Genomic DNA, 23,550 nt, shown 5'->3' on the forward strand with positions numbered 1-23,550 from the left:
ATAATAAAAACCATTCAATGGTACATTTTAAAAGAGTGAATATTATATAGAGTATGAATTATACCAATTAAAAAGTCATAGCTTATTAATTATATTTATAGCCATTTCAGTATACCTTATAACAATCACCACTGAAAGATATAGTTCTTATTATGTATAATAATATATCTAGTTCTTTTTATACACCATAAACTTGACTTTACATGTATTTAACTCGTTTAATCTTCATAACCACGCTATAAGGTATTGTTACTATCTTCATTTTACAGATGAGGAAACGAGAGAAGACATAATAATTTGCTGAAGATCTTGTAGCTAGTAATAGAGCTGAAGCCCTGAATTTAGATATTTTGGCTCCACAGCCCGTGATGCTAAAAATCACTGTAACTGTGTGCCTAGCATATAAGTAAATATCTTACTGTTGAAATACATCAACCTATTAGGTCTTACTACCCTGAAAACGTTATAAAGAGTCACTGGGGTTTAGAAAGGAGAATACTAGATTAAACTATAATTTTCACCTGTTTTGTTCAGGAAGTAAGGAAAAAAAGTTTTTAAGTTAAATGGTCATAGGAGAGGAACTAAGATTTTTGTTAATTTTTAAAATTTGGGGTCCTGGAAATTTAATCATCAAAGGAGAATAGAGTGGGAGAAGATTGACTTTTGTGAAACACCCATGAATCAGGAAGAGGGAGAGGAGCCAAAGGAGAATTCAGAAGTAGCCAGATTAGTAACATTGTTAAAGAGGTCAAATGGAACTGTACATAATACAATTTAAAACACAGGCAGTGTGTGGCTCCCCCTGAGTGTTAGCACTAAGACCTAGGAGGATGAGAGTTGAGTAAAGAAAGACCTTGTGTTTGATGAATAGGAATTCTGTGGTCACTTTAGAAGAGCATGCAATTAATACTGCTTTGATTGGCTCTTGAGACTATTTCTTTTTAGAGAGAAGAAAAGTAAAATGATTTAGGGATGTTATACATGTGTATAAAGTTAACTTAGTAAATGTCTCAGATAATTTTATAGTGTTCAAATTCTCTACCCTACCCTCCTTGTTTCTTTTCTCTCTTACTCCACTCATGTAACTAAGAGTATTTTAGGTGATTTTTATGCTCTTTCATAATTTACTTTTAAGTAGTTGGAAAGTGATAGTATAGAACAATTGTTTCTCTTCCTTCATCAAACCTATCAGGATTTAAGTTAAATTTTACCTAACTTAATAGTCCTGGAAAAGTATAGAAGCATTATCAAGTGCTTGTATATACAGGTTGTATATTTCTGATTTCAGCACATAACATCCTTTGTAGTTACCCGTCCCCATGAACAGAAATATTTAGATAAAGAAAAAAGGATTGATAAATGGCAAACTCATAATTATAACCAAAAGTTTGATTGGGTTCTAAGTATCAAATTAAGTGAAATAAAAATGAGTTATTTAAAATAATTATGAAAAAATTATTTCCATTAGAGTAAAATTTTGTTTACATGTGGGAAAGTAGGCGCATGGAAGTTAATGTGGCCCTATAAGGTAGGAGTGGCATGGGAGTGGGGAACAGGGTGTAAGGAAAGCTGAGATGTAAGGAGGTGAGAAAAGCCTATCTACATGATGAAATTTGTGTGTGTGGGAATTTTATAAAGTTAAATTATTTTGGGAAGATATATTTTGGACTTGTGAATTTCGCTGTAGTGGGAAATAAATTTTAAAAGTTGTTACAAGTAGGATTCTGATGTTTACATAAGAAAGAACATAAAGTCTTATTTTACACTTAGGACTGTTTTGCAGGTGTCATATAATACTAATGGGATGTAAAATGATTTTAATCTAATTTGATAAAAGTTTATCACACTTTATATCATAAAATTATTAAAAATACAAAGACATGTTTAGGGATGTTCAGTGTGGTATAACTTGTAATTGTGAAAATAGCTTAAATGTCCAATAGGGAAATTATAATTTATAATACATTTAAATTGTCATGTTATATCATGAAATACTATAGTTCAATTAAATAGAATTTTTTAGTACTTGTTGATACAGGAAAATGTTAATAAAAAGCAAACAGCAAAGATTACTGGTGATTTTTCTTCATCTTTTTCTCTGCTTTGTAAATTTTCTACAATGTATTCATAATGAATGAGACTTGCTTTTTCATTTATAGAAACATGAATTTTCCTATGGTTTATAAGCGTCTCATTAACTAAATTAGAACAATAATTTAAGAAGGAAGAAATTAGTTTCTAGTACTGATTAATGATTTTTAAATGTTACTAAAGAAATTTGTTTATGGTATTGTCTGTGTTTTCTCTAGTGAGTTAATTTAATAAGAGTAACAGAATTGCTTTTCCTATACCTAAAAGACATTTTTATGGTAATAATTGCTGGGAAACATCATTGAAAGAGGAGCGTTGTAGACACATTACTTTAGTTTTACGTAAATTATTCTAGGATTGTATAGCTTGGGAATAAAGAAAAGAATCCTATTGAGTGAATTAAAAGTAAAGCCATAAACTTTATGTATCATGTTTATACTTGGCAGCTATAAACAGAACATATCTAATGCTAGATTAACTTAGACAACAACAAACTTAAAAGAAAAATTGCATGTCAAAATTCTGGGTTACAAAAGCTGAAAGTGATAGAATTTATTTGGTCTAATTTTACCATATTATTTTTGAGGAAATTCAAACAAATTGGTTCCCTAGAGATTTAAGAGTTTAATAGATACTAAATTTTGTGCTAGCTGGTAGGATACTCAGATGATTAGAAGATGACCTTGTTCTAAGGAGCTTATATTATACAATGTAATCCATTATCACAAAGTAATTATAGCATGTGAACTAAATAGAAATAGGAAGGTGTGAAAATCAGTTTCAATTTTGAGTTTAAGGGAAATCTTATTTATGCTTTCCAACTAACCACATCCTCTGTAAGTTTGGAGATAAATTTGACCTCTAGAGGAGATAACAGCATAGAAACAGACTTACAGAGGATTTGTAATGATATAACCATAAATGAGGGGTACCACATAAGGTATGCACTACAGAGCCAGATTAACCACATTCGATTCCTGGCCTAGTCACTTACTAATGTTGCAATTTGGGGCAAATTACTTAATTTGTTTATGCCTTAATTATGTCCTCATGGATTAAATGGAGACAGTAATTCCTACCTCGAAGACTTTTAGTAATAACTGACCTAGTATACAAAAATTGCTTATAACACAAAGTGCTATTTAAGTATATGCCTCTGTCGACATTACAGTTATAAGGGAAGACAGAAAGAGTTCTAGAAGCTGAGAAAGGTGATTGTTTATAAAGACCGAGGGGAAAAAAACTCCATTGTGAGTCTAAAGATTGTTCCTTTGTTTTTAAATGAAAATTTTCACAACTGTTTGTGGTTCTGAGAAATGTAGAGAAATAACACTGAAGTGTTATATAAAGTACAAAATAGCAACTAAAACACAACTTCTAATAGAGTGGTGTGCTTATTTTTATTTATATTTTAAAGTGTAAGTTAATAAATGTATATAAGTGAAAAAATCAAATATTACTAAGATTTATAGGCAAAATGAGTAGCTTCTTTTGCTACCTTTTCCTTAACTGCTTCACTCCCTGAATTCTTATCCCTAGAGAAAACCACTTTTATTTCTTTTAATTGTTTCTTCGGGTTTGGGGTTGGGGTTGGGGTTGGGGGGCGGTGTGTGTGTGGGTGTGGGTGTGTGTGGGTGTGTGTGTGTGTTTAAAGGATTCTGGTCTCTTCTATAGTGTGTATTGGGGATATTGGGGGGTAGTCCCACACCATCAAACAGTTCTGACACTGTCTAACCTTAATAGCATCAGATGCCACAGATTAAAGGCCCGGTCCCACAAAACAAAACTGCCGTCACCTTCACAGGCCAGTCTCAGGTCCAGGTTGTCACCTGTACTTCTGGCAGAATGGCTGTAAATCAGAGGTTCCTACAGCCCCTTCCTTGGATTCAATTAATTTACTAGAGCAGCTCACAGAACTCAGAGCAACATTTTACTTACTAGATTAATAGTATATTGTAAAAGGATGTAATTCAGGAACAGCCAGATGGGAGAGATGCATTAGGCATCATAAATTGTAATGCTTTGTCACAGAAGAAACTTATTAGCTTGGGAAACATCAGGAAGGTCTTGAAAACTTAAAATTTCAATGGAACTTGAATCACACCTTTCAGTGCCTTTTATAGAGCAGCTCATTTGTGAGCCTTAAGTAAGGGCAGTGGTTTGTTTTTGTTTGTGTCAATCTGCATCCCTCCTCCTATGCATACCCTTAGATTGAAAGAAAAATAAAGTACTTTAAGAGTAAAAAGGTGTTTGTTTAGGCTCTGTTGAACAGATTGCTGCTTGTCTCAAATCAAAGAGGCTTTTTTTTTTTTGGAGGTGTGGAGTTTGGTTAAAAATAAACAGTAATAGACCTTTATATATCTTTTTAATGGTGGGTTTTTTTTGTTTGTTTGTTTGTTTTTTCTGTAATTCTAACAAATTGGAGGTATGATCTTCAGTAGGGAATGCCAGTAACTGTACTTCCACAGGATGGCAGTGTGGTAACATTTTCATGATGTAATAAATGACAACATTGCTGGTGTACATTACTTTAGAACTCAATACTTTGATGGAAAGCTTTATTCTTCTGGTTTAAACAGTAAGAACAGCAGGTTAACATGGATAGATAGAAAGTTGTAATAGATGTGGGTAGTAGTTTGGTCAAGTTTTGTAGAGCGTTCATAGGAGGAAGAATTGGTGGGGAATTTATTCCCATGGGTTTATGTGGTTGAGGTTTTCTGAGAACAATAGAGAATGGTACTGGTGTTGTCAATTGCCTCGTCAGCGCTCATGTCTAGAAGAGGTGAATCTCTCCTTTCTTTAAGTTTTTATATGGCCCGGGCATTTTTTCACCAGTCTCACATGAACTTGCTTCATTGTATTGTGATTCTTCCTGTACATCTCTGGTTTTTCCAAATTAGATATCTAACTCTTAGAGGATAGGATTGCTCTTAATAGGATTTCATTAGAATGTCTTGACCATAATGGACATAAAGTTAGTACTTGAATGAATTAAGTAATTTTTAAGCACAGTTAGATGCTATAGTACAAAGCCTGGAGAAAAAAAGTTTTCATTTTGTAGTATAGATTGTGTTTATTTCTAAGAATTGAGTGTTAAATTCACTATTTCTTTCTACTTAGTATATCTAACTCTTATTTTCTGAATTTTAAAACAAGGGTTGTAAATGGGATATAAATCGATGTATGCCTAATTTTCAGATTCAAGGAGAAGGACAATATTGAGCAAGATGAGTTTGTGATATTTTATGTTACCCGGAAAGCAATCCTGAATTTTATTTAGTGGAAATACTTATCTGTGTATTAGAGAGTACTGAGAACATATGTCCCCCTATGTAAACATCTAAGGATAAGTGATCCAAAAAATATAAAACAGGAAAGATGTGAATCTAGGTCTCTTAAAATAAAATGATTATCTTTGGATTATTGCGTATATCACATCAGCAAATTAAAGCCCCCTCCCCCCCCCCACTTTTTCTTTGAGATTGAGTTTTTTTCTTGAATTCATATCTGTCACTCCTAGTGCATCTCCTTCTGTATGAAGTGTTTTCTTCTTTACTAATAACAATAAATGTCTTCGTGAAGTTGTATAAAACCACTGAATTGAGAATATTATCAGGTTTATTCTTCCCTTTTTGACTGTTCCTGGAAATGAACTTGAGCAGCTCCCTGAGAAGAAACTTCATTAGTAGCTCCCTAGTAAAATGATTGCTGAAATTTTTACCCTACCAAGCACAGTATAGTTCCATTTGAAGAGGGAGAATATGAGTGTGTGTTCGTGTGCCCACCATACCTTTTAGTGATTATTTCTGGGAAGTGTGACTTCAAGGGAAGTAAATGGACCAGAGATTTTCACTTTTTACTGTATTATTATTATTATTATTTTTAAATAAGAACATTACCTTTGCAGTTAAGAACAAGCCAGTAATCCAGAGAAACATACAGATTTGTGTTTGCCTTGGACTGGGCTGGGCTGGGGGTCTATTTCACCTCAGTTTTTTAAGTCTACTTTTTGGCTCAACATGCGCCATGTATCATATTTAATACACATTCTATGACAGTGTTATAATATTTAGTGTTCACTTGAGTTTATAAAAAAGAAAATCAGTTTCAGACGAGTGTGGTATTTGGATGTAAGTGGGTTTAACTGTAATGAAAACACATAAATGACATAAGTTTTTTCTCAGGCATGACCTTTCTAGTTGTGCCTTTGTGTTTTCAGTATTTGTCTAGGGTTTGATTTCTCATTTCCAGGTGTTTAAAAGGCCTGTTGATCATATAATCTTAAGTTATTGTTAGGGGAACGTAAAATCTTTTCCAAACCCCTCATTCTGTAGTGAGGAAATAAACTTTGTTGTTAAGTAGTTGTTTAAAATCAAATAATGGCCTTGCTCTCATTTTTTCTTACTCTGCCTTTGTGACTATCAGGACATCTATCTACAAAAGACTGATTTGTAAAAGAAACACATTGACATTAGAAAACTCATTGATTAAATATGCTGACAGTTGAAATCATATGACATAGAAATTCTTATCTACTTTTATTCCATTGTGTTCAAGTACCTCATTGATGGTAATTTCATTCTAACATCTGTATCTAGAAAGTACATTATTGGATGGACTACCTCTGCAGTCTCCTAGACAACCAGTTTTCCATTAGCTGGAGGTCATTGTAAACTTTATTTATGTGTATTAGTCCTTTTATATTTACTTGAACTTCTTATCCTTTTCCTAACATTGTAATCATCTGAAAAGTCAGACAGTTTAGGAGGCAACTTAACATTTGACCATTAGCCTATAATTTACCTTTAATATAGGTGGGTTTCTTTTAAAAGCAAATAAACATTCTTTCTCAACTAAGTTGGGTAAAGTGAAGTATGTGCTGTTTGCTTTCCTATGCAGTGTGTAGTATTTGGCTGTGTATACTCTAACAGTTCTCTTCCTACATATGCTCCTACTAGTCATTTTTTTCTAATAGAGTACTTTATTTGTCAACAACTAAGTATTGACTATGCTTCATAAAATGTGAATAAGCTTTATAAATGAAATCATTTTCACATTAACTTACTTCAGATAAGTTTTATCTTCATTTCTAAATTTTTAATTACAGCAATTCCAAATACTAACTTTATCATCATCTAATAGTGGTCTTTAAACACCTAAATGCAAAATAAGTCTATTATACAAATTGTAACCCCTCCCCAATTTGCCTATACATTTAGGTTGATATATATATACATTCAATGCCAAGAGCAAACAAGTTTTCTTTATTAGACCGTAATAAATCTAGTAACTAGCCTGTTCTATGGCTTAACTTCTGTGTACCAAGTCCTTTTTTTCTTTAATCACAGAAAACATAGTGAATGAACTTTTTAATTTTTTTTTTTTACTGTCAAGTACTGTGCAAAGAGTAGTAGGAGACTATAAAAAGGGTGTGAAACACTTAAGAGCTTTTGAGACAGTAGCAGCTATTAATTATAGGTATTCATTAGGTCATGCATACTTTGGATTAATGACGATAGGCATGGTATTTTCTTATTTATATATTACATAGCTTCTTGGGTTATGTCAATGATTATTTAATGATAGTTTGGAAAAAAGTTTGATTCCATGTTGGGGAGAGGAAAGTAGCACCAGTCTCCTAAATTGTTCTAAATGATAATTTACAAAATAAAGTACTTAAAATAATTTTTTAAATTGGCAGAAAGAATTTTTATGATTTATATGTATGATTACCCATAAAATAGTATCAGGTAGAACATTCACTTCAAGATTCCATTCTTAAAATAAGCTCAGTTAAAATTTTGCTAAAAAAACATGAGTTATGTATATATTGATATTCAAAGTATTTAATGTAGTAGTAAATTGTCCTTGTTTCCTATTTTGTCTTTATAGCATATAGCACTTTCTACATTGTGGGTTTAATATTATCCATGCAGATACCCTTTGTGGGATTTCAGCCAATCAGAACAAGCGAACACATGGCAGCTGCAGGTATGAGAAAATATTTATTTTCCTTCTTCCGAAGTATTTATAAATGTGTGACTAGCCAGTTTTCAGGAGAATGAAGTGGTTTTTTTTTTTTTTTTTTAATTTTAATCATATTGGTTCTAAAACATCACCACTGTAAATAAGAATTTCATAGTTTTATTGAGACTTTCTGCTCTTGTGTTCCCAAAAGTACCTATTTTCCCAAACACTGCTATTTTGAAAAGGCAGAACATCTGTTTTTGTAAAATTCATGTTACTTGTGAACACTAAATCATATTTGCTTTGTATAAACAAATGTTAAACAGTAGTATATCTGTACACTGAGTTACTTTACCACTGACTTTCCATCTCAGCAAACTTAGATGATCTAGGACTTTCATTTTCATGTTCCATACCTCTAACTAAAATACTTTATCTATATCTACTTACTAGAATTAATGTCTTTTATATTGATTATAAAGCCATATGATTCTCCATATAAGCAGACTACTTTACCATTATCAATTTGGGTCATAATTAACAAGATAATTGGAGATCTATGAACAAAACTATCAGAGATTCTCAGCATGAGGTCCATGGCCCATACAAAAGCTATGGATAATCATTTTATTTGTCACATTTGATAAATATCAATCAGTATATTTAACTTCCTGAGGTGATGTTCCGTAGTTTTTATCATCAGATTTTCTGAGAATCTTGAAAATTCCTGCCCCTCCAAGTAAAGTTAAGAACCCACAATTTACCGTTATTTAGCACATTCAAAACTGTGAGATACTTTTACTTATATTTTAATGTTATAAAATTACTAAGTAGTAATTTGAGAAAGAAATATATCATCAGTTTTCAGTATACAATTATGTATGGCAGTGTCTATCTAGATACAAAATCCCCTGACTCTTTATGCATATGCATTATTACAACTCCTAAAATCTAAGTCATTGATAATATTTATTTAATCATTCTAAAATGAACTTAAAAAAATAACCCTTATTACTAAATTTTTTTTTTAAAAAAAATTAGTATTCCAGATGGGTTAGGGTTCTTGTGTCTTTTTTTAGTTTTACACCTAGTGCTTTTGTATTGTATTTTATACATTTTGACAATTAAATATTTCTCACTGTTACTGTTTTAATTTTATCTTAACACTCACCCTTATATCTACTAATTTAGAATCTTATATAAGTGTGTAATTAAGGTCAGATTTCATCACTCAACTATAAACAGTAACTATCAGAATTCTTCGGATCCACATCATTTGTATTCTTCAGTATATCTTAGGATTGTTTTTTAATAACATTTCTATTTTTTTACCCCCTAGAAAACATGTCACTAAAATATGAGACAAAAGAAGAATTTAATGTGAATAGGCTCCAGTTATTGAAATGGGATTTTTCTTCCCTGATCCATGTATGGGGAGTCCGATCATTTCGAAAAAAATGTGTAGCGATTTTTAGACATTTAATTGGTTGACTGTCATTTGATAAAGGAAATGTTGGTTAGATGAAATGGTTAGTCTTTGATATACATAGTACAGGATTTTCTAAGAATGGCTTCCAAATTAGCATTTTTAAATGTCCTTGGAGAAGTGCTTTGTTGATTATTTATATGACCTTTTTCTTTAATTAGGTGTTTTTGCATTACTGCAAGCTTATGCATTCTTGCAGTATCTGAGAGATCGATTAACAAAACAAGAGTTCCAGACCCTTTTCTTTTTGGGTGTATCAGTGGCTGCGGGTGTTGTGTTCCTTAGTGTCATCTATTTGACTTATACAGGTGGGTGTCATCACTTGTAAGATGTGAATCTTGTCTCTAGATTTTTCAGAAAGGTCATTCTTTTACAACTTTTGTACATGTTCCATTTATCTTAGAAGACCAAATACTGCAGTTGTATTCTTTACAAACAATATGAAAATGATAGTCAGAGTTTCCAAAATCTGAATAGCACTGCAAATTGTGATTTTTTTCTTAAGAGTGTATCTTAATTTTGCTGCTTCAGGATCTGCTGAATCCACTTTCAGTTATCTTTCTCTTGATAGATAAATAGTCCCACGCTGTATAAAACTCAAAGCTTCTGTTCATAACCTACTCCGTGTTTATCCTCTTGTGTGTGCATAAGTTCTCTCTTTCCTTTTAAACAGTTTACCACATCAGTTTCAATCTGCTTCTGGATTCTAAGTTTCTTTCTGATCCTAACTTCACTAGTCCCTAGAACAAGTCAAACTCTTTCTAAAGGTATTTCATATGTTAATACACTAGCCTAAGTCATAAAATTACGAAGAATTAATTGATAGGAGTGAAAGACATGAATGTTTAAAATAATCTTCATAATTTATCTGAATTTGGCATACGGGCTTAGATCATTTAAACGACCCTCCTTTTAAAAATTATCCAATGCTCTTTTACTATCTTAGCTTTATTACTAGTTAATTAGAAGTTTAAGGGAGAATTGGAAAACTTTCTACTATTTTATCTATCAGCTTGTCATATTTCTCTGGAAATGCAGTCTCCATGGAAATTTGTTTTTATTTGGTCATTAACCTTATTTTATCTGACTGCCAGTCCTGTGAAATATATTGTCACCTACAAAAAAAAAAAAAAAACCCTAAAATTCTTTTACTCTTTGGTTAAATTAATCCATAATAATCAGTAAACATAAAACCAGTAAAACAAAAATAATAAAAAGCCATATTAATATCCTCTACATTTTTCCTTTCAAGGTTACATCGCACCATGGAGTGGCAGGTTTTATTCATTGTGGGACACTGGGTAAGTGCAAATGAGTTATTTGTCCTCATATTAAAATAACCTTTTTCCTTTGTTCTTATATTGTCAGTATCTCTGTCAGTACTTTGGCAACATTTCTAAAGTATCTACTGTATCTACCGTTTAGCAAATGTTGAATCCCTTTTATTCTTTTTTATAATGAATGCCCTGTTAGTATGATATGTAATATTACATGGACAACTTCTTACTTCAGTTTTATTTGTCAAAACATTTTAGGAAACATTTGTACAATTTTAATGATTGATTTTTATTTTTACCAATGTATTCAAAGTTTCTATTTGTTAGTAATATTTAATTTTTCATCATTAAGGCTAGGTGCTATGTTATAAACCCATGTGCTGTAAATGTAAAGAAAAAATTTAGACTCTTTTTCTAATGCCACATCTTAAGTTTGATATTTTAAATGCATTAAATATACTAGAGAATGTGCATATTTTTAAGAGCGTTGTTATTAAATGAATTCTTTTAAAAATTTGGTTTTAAATTAAACAACTAGTTCAGTAAAACCTTTTGATCTCTAAGATGCTTTTCTAAAGCATCTGACCCCGCTATGCTGTCTTCTTTGTTACTCCCTATATGGCCCTATGAAAAACATACCACAATTCATTAATCGGGCCTGTCGTTTGATGTGATACCAAAAGGGTTCATGCCCAGGCCTAATTGAAGGGCACATGAAAATTATGCACGAATGACTGAAACTAAATTTTGGACACATACTTGAAGACCAGCTAGCAGATCACCAGAGATTTTGAGGGGAAACCCTAGTTGTAGACAGTTACTCTGATTAGGTTAAATTACTAGGTTAAGTATTTGTCAGTCATACTTATTCTTGATTTTTAAACTTTAATAGACTGCTTTGGAATCTCAGGGCATTTCAGAAATGATGTGTCTTGTCCTTTCCATTTCTCTACCTACTTCTATGCTATTGCCTTGCTAAGAAAAGTATTGTGGCAATATGATATCTTACTAGACAAGGTATTTCTGCTAGTAATGAGTGCAAAAAACAATGAAACTTGTTGATGCAAACATAGGAGATGCTAAGTTAAACTGCAGAAACATTCCCGTTTGAGGAAATATTTTTGTATTAAAAGTAAGAGCCAACATTTTTATGTTATAAATGGTCTTAGATAATTCAACTTTAGGGATGGCATATTAGTTTTAGTTTTACCAATGTGGAACAGATTTATTCCCAATATAGCATGTTACATTGGAACGAGAACTAGGAACTGTATCTACAGTTAAAGAAAATATTTTCATCTATGAAGAACTGTTTTATCATTTCATTTTAAATAATATTAACTTTTTAAATACTAGGTATGCAAAAATACATATTCCAATTATTGCATCAGTGTCTGAGCATCAACCTACGACTTGGGTTTCTTTCTTCTTTGATCTACACATTCTTGTGTGTACCTTCCCAGCAGGCCTGTGGTTCTGCATTAAAAATATCAACGATGAAAGAGTATTTGGTAAGATTTTTAATAAATACTTTGAATTAGAACAATTATTTTTGTTGTTGAGATTAAAACTTTACTTCAAAGTTTTGCTCTTTGCATGGCTGTATAGTCAAGATATTTTTCCTCCCTTATTTTGCGTAAATGTTAGGAAAAATTCAGTGAATTTGCATTATATATATTAACTAGTGTAACCTAGAACTGGTATATAAAATTTTCATTCAGTTTATTACATTTTCTGAGAGTTTAATGCTATTGTAGTTTGTGGCTGAGAATTGGAAATTATAACTTTGTTTACCTTATAGTCTTGACTGAACTTTCTAAGTTACATCTGATTAAGGGTGAAGAAGTTCACAGGGGTTATCTATCATCGAAATTTCAGTACAAAGTACATTTCGTAATGGAATAAGAATCACCTTTAAACACCTTCACTGATTTGTGTATCTCTTCAACTAACAAGACTTAGAAATACAAATTATTTTAAAGGCAGATGTTTAAAATCTGACATTCAAAATATAAATTAACAAAATAATCAGATACCAAAGCATGATTCACTCATCACAAAAAATATGTTGGGGTATTTCGTATGTAATAAAACCTGAAAAAAGAAAAAAGGAACATGAATTGTCACACAAGTAAATAATTCGTAGTACTAGGACTTCAATTTGTACAAGTATGGGGCCTAGACCATGAGTGACATTCGAGTTACTATTCCAGAGTGAAGTCAGGAGATAAAAAAAAAAATAGCACCTGCATAATGTCAGAGGATGACATTCTTCTCTAGTTTATATCGATCAGTGTCTCTGAAGAAGGCCATGTTAATATTGCATCATCCGGAAAGATTTAGCCTAAACATATTGCCTGCCTCATGACGCAGAAATCCCAATCCTAGGTATATACCCAAGAGAACTGAGTGCATATATCCAACAAAGGATATGCTTAAGAATGCACATAGCAACTTTGTCCATGATAGCCCCTAATAAGAAACATTCTAAAGTCTATCAGCAGTAGAACAGATAAATTTTGACATAAGTGTATACTAGAATACAACACAGCAATTAATAAAAGAAAAACATAGACAAATTAAAAAGCTATACAAAAAAGAATGTTTTTATATGATTTTATTTCTATGAAGTTAAAGAATAGGAAAACTAAATTAATGCTTTAAAAATCCAAATGTTCTCTATTTTGATATGGCTGGTAATTACATAGGTATGTGCATATATAAAAATTCAGTGAGCTATATAGTTAACATGATGTAATTAATGTATTTTATTCAGGAAAATAAAATTTAAATTAACTTCAAATGAGATAGGAACTCAAATAACTCACTGACCTTATAAAGTCATATAGCCTACAGCCAGAAATGGTAGAGCCTTTCCTGTGGTTATTAGCATATTATGTGGAAGGCTTTGGCTGTTGGAAATTACTTTCAAAAAATATTTTTTAAGTCTCTTTACAGTAACTTTATAAGTTCCTCCTTTGTCTAATAAATTTTTTTCTTCTCATCCCATTCTCACATTAAAGCAGGCTTTATGCCAGATATTGGCACTAACTTTTCATAGACTTTATTCGATTCTATAAGCTTGCTGTGCCTGATAATATAATTCACCAAATATTTTTATCTATTAGCTATGTATTTTCTAATATGTGATACTATTGACAAATAATGAATTGTCTCATTCCCTGTAACTATAATTAAATTTGAATCATGATACATTTCTTTAAACTGTTGACGTGTAATATTAGTCAACATAAGTTATAATTTCTAAATACGACTTACTTCAGTTGGTCAGTATTAGCAATTTAAAAACAATTAGCTTTTTAATGAGATGTTTATCTCTTTTTAGAATTGGTTTATAATGTGATATTAAATATTCAGTTTCCTGTGAACATTTTCTTTTCTGAAGTATTATAAGAGAGCTTGTCTTTGCAGTTGCTCTGTATGCAATCAGTGCTGTCTACTTTGCTGGAGTGATGGTGCGGCTGATGTTGACTTTGACTCCGGTAGTCTGTATGCTGTCTGCAATTGCCTTCTCAAATGTTTTTGAGCACTATTTGGGGGATGACATGAAAAGGGAAAACCCACCTGTGGAGGACAGCAGTGATGAGGATGACAAAAGAAACCCAGGAAATTTGTATGATAAGGTGGGAAATCTAAAGTAAGGCCTTTAAAATTTTTATGTGCTTTATTTTTCCACCACAGTAAGAACTATACATATTAAGAAATGTGATTAAGCAAGAATTTAGACGAACTGTGACATTTTTAATTGGTGTCAATTGTTTGCCTCAAAATTTAAATCCTGGTTGATCTTTTAGCTCATAATAAGAAAATAGAATGTAGTCATAGAAGGAATTCTCATTTCTTTTTGGTCAGATTTTATCTAAAATTTCTCTTTGAGAGCAAAAACCTGATACTCTACTAAAACATAAAATTGAACGCTATAAACTCTTTTGAAACCATGTGGACAAGTGCTTATCCTTGCAGGTCCATATTCAATGTGAACTTTTAGATATTTGGTTGATTGAATAATAAAATAAAAGGAATAAAGCGTCTCTAAAAAAAAAGAAAGCCTCCATTTTGTTAGCTCAGTAGGTGACTGGCCAGTATAATGTAATTTACTTTTAACCTCTCAGGTAACAGCAAGATTATATTTGGTGCAAGCGTGAAAAAGACTTGTAAGAATTAGAGCACTTGTCTTGGATAACATATTAAACTTTATTTGAATATTAACTAGGTTTTAAAAAACCAATAAGCAATGAAACTTCCCAGTATAAGTATTAACTTTGAAGTCTGTCTTTCCTTACTATAAGTCCAATATAATTCTTACAGATTTGTGTTAATAAAGCACATACCTGCTTTTGTATTTGTGGTTATGTTCTATTTTGTGGTTTCTAAGCTAGCATTGCAATTTAGAACTTATGACTTTCTTTTGTTCTTCTGGTTTTGGTGAGATTTTTTTGTCGATGTCAAAAATATAATCTTAACAAGTCTTGATTTTGGGATTTGGAAAATGTAAGATTGATTCTGATAATGCAGTCTTTGTCCTAAAGTTCTGCATAGTCTGAATTATAGATGGATGGTGTCACCTTCAGGATGAAGAATTCAAATTTTAAAAGAAAAGATTGCCAGATTGGGGTCATTTGGTTATCTCCTTTTATTTAAGTAAAACATAAGGACAACTGGGTTTGAAAGCAGCTTCTTACTGGAGATATTTTGCTCTGTGACCAGTTCTTGGATTGAGTATAGTCCCAGGAAACCTTCTCATTCACATTTGACTTTAAAATCTACCTTGATAATTTTTAGAAACTGTTGTATCACTCACACAAGAATACCTAATGGTTATACATTTTCCCTCTCAAAGAGTTAAATTGATAGATTACATTCTCCCAGCTTTTCCCCTTGAGTGTCTTAATGAAGCAAGTCAAGTGATGAATTTGTCTAACCAGTTTATTGTACCTTCAGGCAGGTAAAGTGAGGAAACATGTAACTGAACAGGAAAAAACTGAAGAGGGATTGGGTCCTAATATAAAAAGCATTGTCACCATGTTGATGCTGATGCTGTTGATGATGTTTGCAGTCCACTGTACCTGGGTCACAAGCAATGCCTACTCCAGTCCAAGTGTGGTCCTGGCCTCTTACAATCATGATGGGTAAGAAAATAACTTGGCTACAAAAACATTTTATACCTATCCTTTTTTTTCTGTCTCAAAAGTTGGAAATCAAAGATAGAATGTTTGTGAGGCTCTGCATTTGAATTTACTGTGTTTTCTTTTGTTCTGTCCCCCCACCCACACCCTTTGGTAGAGGTGGGTAGCAGTTGTAGTATTTCATGCTCTCGTTTAGAATATCTTTGCGTACGTAACATAAGTTTTTCTCAAGTGTGGTCCTTGGATATGCAGTAAGTTCTCACTTAACATCATCAAGAGGTTCTGTGACTTAAAACAACATATAACGAAACCAGCTTTATCACAGGCTAATCGAGTAAGATTTAAGTTCCTATGACATCTCATCAGTGCTATAACTGTAAGGAAAATTATTCAAGGACCTTTTGTACAGCAACATCATTACCAGGAAGTTTGTTAGAAGTATGAATTCTTGACCCCACCTAAGCCTAATGAATCAGAAACCTGGGGGCCTCAGCAATCTGTGGTTTAATAAGCCTTCCAGGTGATTATGATGCAGCTAAAATTTAAGAACAACTGATTTATATATTGCCTCTCCTCCTCCCACCCCACCCCATCCCAGCTTCTGCTTCACTTGGGTGCTTTTTGTACTTGTATAATATCAGGCACCTCCCAGAACTACTAAACCAGAATCTCCTTTTTCACCAGATAACCCAGTGATTTGTATGCACATTAAAGTTTAAGAAGTATTAGTCTAGCTCTCTATTGAGCCTAGTTGTTGAGGTTTTAACTCTCATCCTTAAAATGTGAAATTATTCAGTGGCTTGGCACCTCGAGATTTTAAGTTACTCTTCTTTACATTTATAGATCTCATTTAAAAGAATATTGTGATTCTTTTCAGCACCAGGAATATCTTAGATGATTTTAGAGAAGCTTACTTTTGGCTAAGGCAAAATACAGATGAACATGCCCGAGTGATGTCTTGGTGGGATTATGGATATCAGATAGCTGGAATGGCTAATAGAACTACTTTGGTGGATAATAACACTTGGAATAACAGCCACATAGCACTGGTAAGAATTCGATAAACAAGATTAAAATTACAAATCTTTATTTACTACTTAGCAGTCAAGCTTCACCTGTGATTAAGTAGGAAAAATGTAGGTGAAAATACTGTTTCCTTGCTGAATTCTCACAATTCCTCTTTATACATTCATTTAATAAAGTGAGTTCAAGATATGCATATTTATTTTGTTTTTAAGAATGGTATTTAAGTATCATTCAGAATTATTTCTGGCAGGTCTCATGATATATTAGAGAATTTGGCAAAATCTGAAACTTAAAACACTAAATTTGACTCGTGTTTTGTTTTATAAATTAAGAAAATTATTTGCAAATATTAAAGCAAATGCATCTTATTTTATGGACTTGCAAATTATGTTCACTCTATAAGTAATTTACATAAGGTAATCACTTCTCTGTTCTTTAAAGATTTTAAATAGATAACAAGTGTTAACCAAATGAGTTTTATTTGTATTAGTTTGTAGCTAATCAGATGTTTGGTAGACTGAAGCGGAAAAATATTTGTGCTGGCTAAATTGCTGGTTATCCTTGGCCTTGAGGTTATGAGAAATTCTGTTTCTTTTAAGCTTGCCTGCTTTTACATTAAAATGTTAATTTCATGAAACTTAATTAACAAAATATTAAAACATGTATCTGATTTTCACATTTCTGCTATAATTGGTTATAGTCAGGTAGGTGCTTATAAATCTCAGTAAATTTGTTGGAGTAATAGCAAACCATTTCCATAAAAGTTCTATGTAAATCATACTCTTGAGATGCATTCCATGTTAAGTAAAAGTGCACATTATTATTTTTAGCATATTCTGGGACTAAGTACACATATTCTCATTTTTTTATTCTGTAGGTGGGAAAAGCTATGTCTTCAAATGAAACAGCAGCCTATAAAATCATGAGGAGTCTGGATGTAGATTATGTTTTGGTTATTTTTGGAGGGGTTATTGGCTATTCTGGTGATGACATCAACAAGTTTCTCTGGATGGTTAGGATAGCTGAAGGGGAACATCCAAAAGATATTCGGGTAAGAAACTCATTCAGGTGTATGAAAGACACAGCTCAGTATCCAAGTAATTCTCTTATGGTGCTGATTGTATCATTCTGTGTCCTATATAAGTCTTTCACTCTGACTTTACTATTTATTAAAAATTCTATAAGCATTTTCTCAGTTAAAAATTTTTGAAACTCATACCCGATACTTCTGTTCTCCTCTCCAAAGCAATCCCTTATTAAGACTCTTGCTTTGACTCCTTCACAGTGTCTCACTTCTGCCATTTCTTTCCATTTCCATTGCTTCCACTTTGTTACTGATCCTTATGATCCTAAACTTGAAATTGGACAGTAACCTTGAACTTGCTATCTTTGTTCCCTCCCAAACTAACATGACATTGATTATGTCATTTTACAACTTAACCGTGTTCAATAAATTAAGGAAAAGGGCTTTGAAACCAGACAGACATGTGTTAGAACTAAAACTTTGCCACTGTCAGCTTGGTGCTATGGGCAAGATATTTTTGGCCATTCAGCATTGTATACTTTTGAGCACTAGGTCTTGTTCTAGTCTAGGTTCTGGTGTTACAATGATAATTAAGGCAGTGACAGATTATCACTGATGGGATGCCATGAATAATTCATTTGTAGTGCTATTTTGAGACTTTGTAGTAAAGTAGATGAAGTCTCATCCTAGTGACTAGTACATAATAATCCTTTTAACGAGGCAGTGGTATAAAATCTAAGCTCCTTAGCTCAGAATGCAAACTCCTTAATAATGTTGCTTTCCTTTGCTGACCTCTTGTCCTCTACCAACTTTTTCCACTCTGTCAGTCTCCTCTCCCTGTGAAACTTGCTTTGTGGTTTCTTTCCTTGATTCATCTGACACACAGTGTTCGTACCCTTCTCTTTCTTGGGGTACCTTCCCTACTACAGATTTGTTCCCTCTCCAGAAGCCCTTTGCTGGTACATCCATGTCAGTACTCATCATCAAATCACATTCTACCTGTTTTGTAGGTAGATTCTGTCATATCTCTCCCATTCAAGTTGTGAGCTCCTAAAGGAGGGGCACCCAACATTGTGGTTTACATGATACATGCACAAAAGATGAGAGTAAGATTCACCCCTGATCCAGAATAAAAGGACATTTTGGGAGAATGTGTGCATGTGTATCATGTGACAGGGATGAAATACAGTAAAGCCCCAAATTTCCTATTCAAATGTAAATACTGTGACATTTTTCCTTACTATGATTAATCAACATTTCCTTAAATTATTCTTAATTTCCCCAGTAGGTGATTTTTATTTGTGCATTTGCTGCAGCAGTATTAAAATTGTAACATGATAGATCCAGATACATGCTTTGAACATTTATATGGAAATTCTAAATATCTTTGCTTTTTAAATGTACTATTTTTAAACTTTGTAAATAGATAATATAATCACATGGTTCAAAAAGTAAAGTATAAAGGAATATAAAGTATTAAAAATAAAAGCCCATAGTAATCACTTATTATTTTCTCAGATAGCTTTCTACACTAGTTATTTTACTCATGTACAAGTATTCCTGTGGGGTAAAGTTCTAGAAAAGGACTTTCTATTTATAGTGCCAAATTGGTCCTCTTACAGGTTAATTTATGAATTTGATGAGATGTCAGTAAAAATTACTTCAGGAGTTTTCTAAATTCTCTCCTCCCCTACTAAAGAACTAATTTTAGAATTCATATAGAAAAATAAAACATTTAAGAAAACACTGAAAAGAAGTAATTGGGGTGAGGGTGAGGATGGGGAAGTTGGAGAAAATAAACTTACCTGGTATTAAAACCATGGTGTTGGCACCATACTTTTAAATTACAGAGGTTTTATGTCATGATTAAAATCTACTAGGATTAATTGCCTTCCCTAATTCCAACAAAGAGTATTTTTTTTTTCTGTTTTTTTTTAAATGCTTTTACTGTTTATAAATGATTTTTAGATTCAGCTTTAAAAGACACCCATGATGGTTTTGTGGAGGGTTTTTTTTGTTTGTTTTGTTTTATTTTTGTTTGTTTGTTTGTTTTTAGAGATTACATTAAATTTATAAATTAATAGTCTGATACAATATTTTTTTGGTATGTAACTAAATATGGCTTTATGAAGATACCTTAAAAGCTAGTTCTTATGGGGAAATGACAAGGGTACTCTGTAGCTTTGAATATGTTAAATTGAAGTGACAGAAACTTGTGGTTTCTTTCTTGCAGGAAAGTGACTATTTCACCCCACAAGGAGAATTCCGTGTAGACAAAGCAGGATCCCCCACTTTGTTGAATTGCCTTATGTATAAAATGTCATATTACAGATTTGGAGAAATGCAGGTTAGTTGCATAAGTTTTCCTGTAATCTTTATTTAAAGCAATATTTTCAAAGTAGTCTTGTTTGCATCTAGAAAACAGGATAATGATGTTTTTGTTGTGCTGTAAGAAAAATGTTCTTATCTGAAGATTCTCCCACATGCCCATTAAATTTAGATTTCTGAAACTTCTGTGTGAAAAATTATGAAAATTATAGACCAAGCATTTCTTTCTAAGATATTAATTAATATTAGGCTCAAGTCCAACCTTTGCTTTCCATCCCACCTTTTGGCCTCATGCTTTTTAGAAAACATTGTTTTCTAGGTAAGAGGTCTTCCAGCTTAGGCAACAGTATACTCTTATAAGTAGTTTACTTGGCTACTTGGTGGGAAAAGCCTGAAATTTAAGAGTTTAATTATATAGACATTTTAGATATTCACTCTATCTCTGTTCATTACCACAGAGAGCTAGCACTATCTAAGTCAGAATTTCCTAGAAAATTAGTGTGTACTTACCATCATAATACTTATATTTTAAATCTGGCTCTGTCAGGTCATGTAACCCTTGAATAAGACACATCATGCCTGGACTTGTTTTTTATATTCCTTGTCTTTATATAATGGATTGGACTGATGACTTAATTTCTGAGGCTCTATATAGCTCTTAGATTGCATGACTATAATACAAAGTTAAATGTTGCAGTGAAAACTGCCTATTCCATATTGTGTTCTGGTTAAGTTGATACTAGAAGGCAGAGGAAAAATTGTTTTTATAATTTTATACAAGCACCAGGGATTAGGATAATGTTCATCACTATTAATTTGGAATTACTCTGCAGGTGGCTTTTAAAAAACAGACAATAATTTTACTACTAAATTTAGGTTTTTGCTTGTGTTCTAATTTTTTCTGAAGGCTACTGCCTAGTCTCTAAATTCATGCTAAGAAAAAAGCACTTAAACCATAATAATTAGCTACCTCAGGAAATGGATCAAAGATTAGTTTCTATGTTCACTAATGATAGCATCAAAGGAGTTTTTTTAATCAACAATTTTAAGCTGTGCCTCTAGCATACTTTCATTTTGATGTCTTCTCTACTCAAGAATAACATGTTTAAGACATGAAGTATAACTTTCTGTTGTGTAGATATGCAAAAACAAGTAATTCTCTCATTAGAGCAGATTTAGTTTTTGCTTTAAAGTCAAATTCACTTCTGCTTTGTGTGTCAATATAAACTTGTCTGAGAATTTCCTAAAATCTCCCCCAACCCTAGTTTTTCCTCTTCATTCCTCATAAATCCTCTCTTGGTTTGACTTTTTAAACTTCCTTTATAGTTCCCACTTTCAGGATGTAGTATCACTACTTACTTAGGCATTTATTGAACAAATAACACTGGGGAGATAAAGCCACACTCTGAATAAGGTAAAGTCATAATGCAGCTTACATCCTGGTGGAGGATGCAGGTAATTTTCAAAATGAAAACCTTTAGCACTGAACAAGAAAGAGTAAAAGATAAGGAAACAGTGGAGAGATTTCTCAACCACCAATCTCAAGAAAGAGCCAGCCATACAAAAGAGCTGAATGAAAAACTTTCAGGTGGAGAGAATAGATAGTGCAAGACCCAGGGTTAGAAAAGAAGTCTGTTCTGTGTGTTCTTCTATATACCTATAAAAAGAGTTTTGATGGATTTCATTTTGCTGTTTTTTTGTTTGTTTGTTTGTTTGGTTTTTGAAATGCCTGCAGGCTTCTCATTCACTCTGAGGGTTCAGTGAAATTCTAATTGTGATATATTTATTGTCTCTCATCCTGATTTCTTCCTATCTGGTTAGCATATGAGAACTGTTACAGTATATTACTCTGGTTCAATTTTTCTAGTTTAAAGGGGGAGAGTTTTACTTTGATGATAACACTACCTTCTAATACTGAATGATCCAATATAGTTAACATCCAATACTAATGTCACTTTTGCAGCTGGATTTTCGTACACCCCCAGGTTTTGATCGAACACGTAATGCAGAGATTGGAAACAAGGACATTAAATTCAAGCATTTGGAAGAAGCCTTTACATCAGAACACTGGCTTGTAAGGATATATAAAGTGAAAGCACCTGATAACAGGGAGACACTAGACCACAAACCTCGAGTCACCAACATTTTCCCGAAACAGAAGTATTTATCAAAGAAGGTGGGTGTCAAGTGAAGTCATGTCTATAAAAGGGTAACTCAGGGTTGGTTGGTCGATCCAAAAAATAATTACTGAAATTGCTAATAAATTTCCATTTGCCAGGTCTATAAAGACTATACGGCTTATATGCAGAGTAAATTATCAAGATAGCCTTCTTTCAAACTGACCACTTCAGATATCCCAAACAGCAACTTTTTCTGGATAGCATGGTGGTTATCAGTGAACCAAATTGAGATTTTTCAGAGGTGTTCTGGCTTTTGTTTGTGCCATTCCCACTAGTAAGACTTATTTGTAAAGTGAGATGTCTCTGTGGCCATCACTTTCTGAACCTAAAGTAAACGTGAAAATAAAAATGCCAAATGCTAAAGTAATACAGCTGTGATTGGTTCTTCATCTTTTAGTCAAAATAAATTTTTATTGCATTTTCATGTTTTGTTCTTAGTATAGTGGTGCTTTATTAATCATTGAATAAAGAATAAGTTTGAGTTGGTTGAGTCCAGAATCAAAAAAAAATCATTTATCAAGATAATTATTTTTAAATATAATTATCACATCAAAGCTTGTAGACAGGAATTATGATAAGACAGATGTAGTCCTTTTGTAATAAATATTTAATAAAGTAGAAGTATATTATTGTTGGAGGTCATTGTTGCTCACTTTAGCCAAATAGATCCAATCTTTGCTATAAAAGACTACTAAAAAGGTATATTTGTGTAGATTGCCCTTTGTGGGAGATGGGAAATAATGAGCTGTCATATATGAAATATTAAGTGTATTTTAAGGTACTACCCTTAAAATACTAATTATTATTAGACTCTTTCAGAAAGTCTTAAGTCATTAAAGGTGCTTCAGTTTATATTGCTCATGTTGGTTTCAGTAATCTCCCCTTGTCCTTGGGGGATATGCTTGAAACTGTAGATAGTACAAAGTCCTATATAAGCTGTTTTTTCCTATACATACATACCTTTTCACTTTTAAGGAAGCACTTTACAAAGGTTGTCTTTGGCACATTCAAATTATCAAATCAC

At 32.4% G+C, this 23,550-nt stretch overlaps 1 protein-coding gene across 1 annotated transcript in view; it reads left to right on the forward strand.

Annotated features, from left to right (window-relative positions):
* Window positions 1-23,550, forward strand: part of STT3B (STT3 oligosaccharyltransferase complex catalytic subunit B) — an 87,946-nt gene that overhangs the window by 60,323 nt on the left and 4,073 nt on the right. The window contains exons 6-15 of the mRNA XM_016140780.2: window positions 7,984-8,082; window positions 9,706-9,852; window positions 10,797-10,845; window positions 12,178-12,332; window positions 14,254-14,465; window positions 15,784-15,971; window positions 16,846-17,017; window positions 17,872-18,045; window positions 20,252-20,365; window positions 22,310-22,522. Of these exons, the coding sequence (XP_015996266.1) occupies window positions 7,984-8,082; window positions 9,706-9,852; window positions 10,797-10,845; window positions 12,178-12,332; window positions 14,254-14,465; window positions 15,784-15,971; window positions 16,846-17,017; window positions 17,872-18,045; window positions 20,252-20,365; window positions 22,310-22,522 (1,523 nt within the window). The remainder of the gene's footprint in view (window positions 1-7,983; window positions 8,083-9,705; window positions 9,853-10,796; window positions 10,846-12,177; window positions 12,333-14,253; window positions 14,466-15,783; window positions 15,972-16,845; window positions 17,018-17,871; window positions 18,046-20,251; window positions 20,366-22,309; window positions 22,523-23,550) is intronic.

Source organism: Rousettus aegyptiacus, unplaced genomic scaffold (assembly GCF_014176215.1).
Source record: "Rousettus aegyptiacus isolate mRouAeg1 unplaced genomic scaffold, mRouAeg1.p scaffold_m13_p_4, whole genome shotgun sequence".
NCBI lineage: Eukaryota > Metazoa > Chordata > Mammalia > Chiroptera > Pteropodidae > Rousettus > Rousettus aegyptiacus.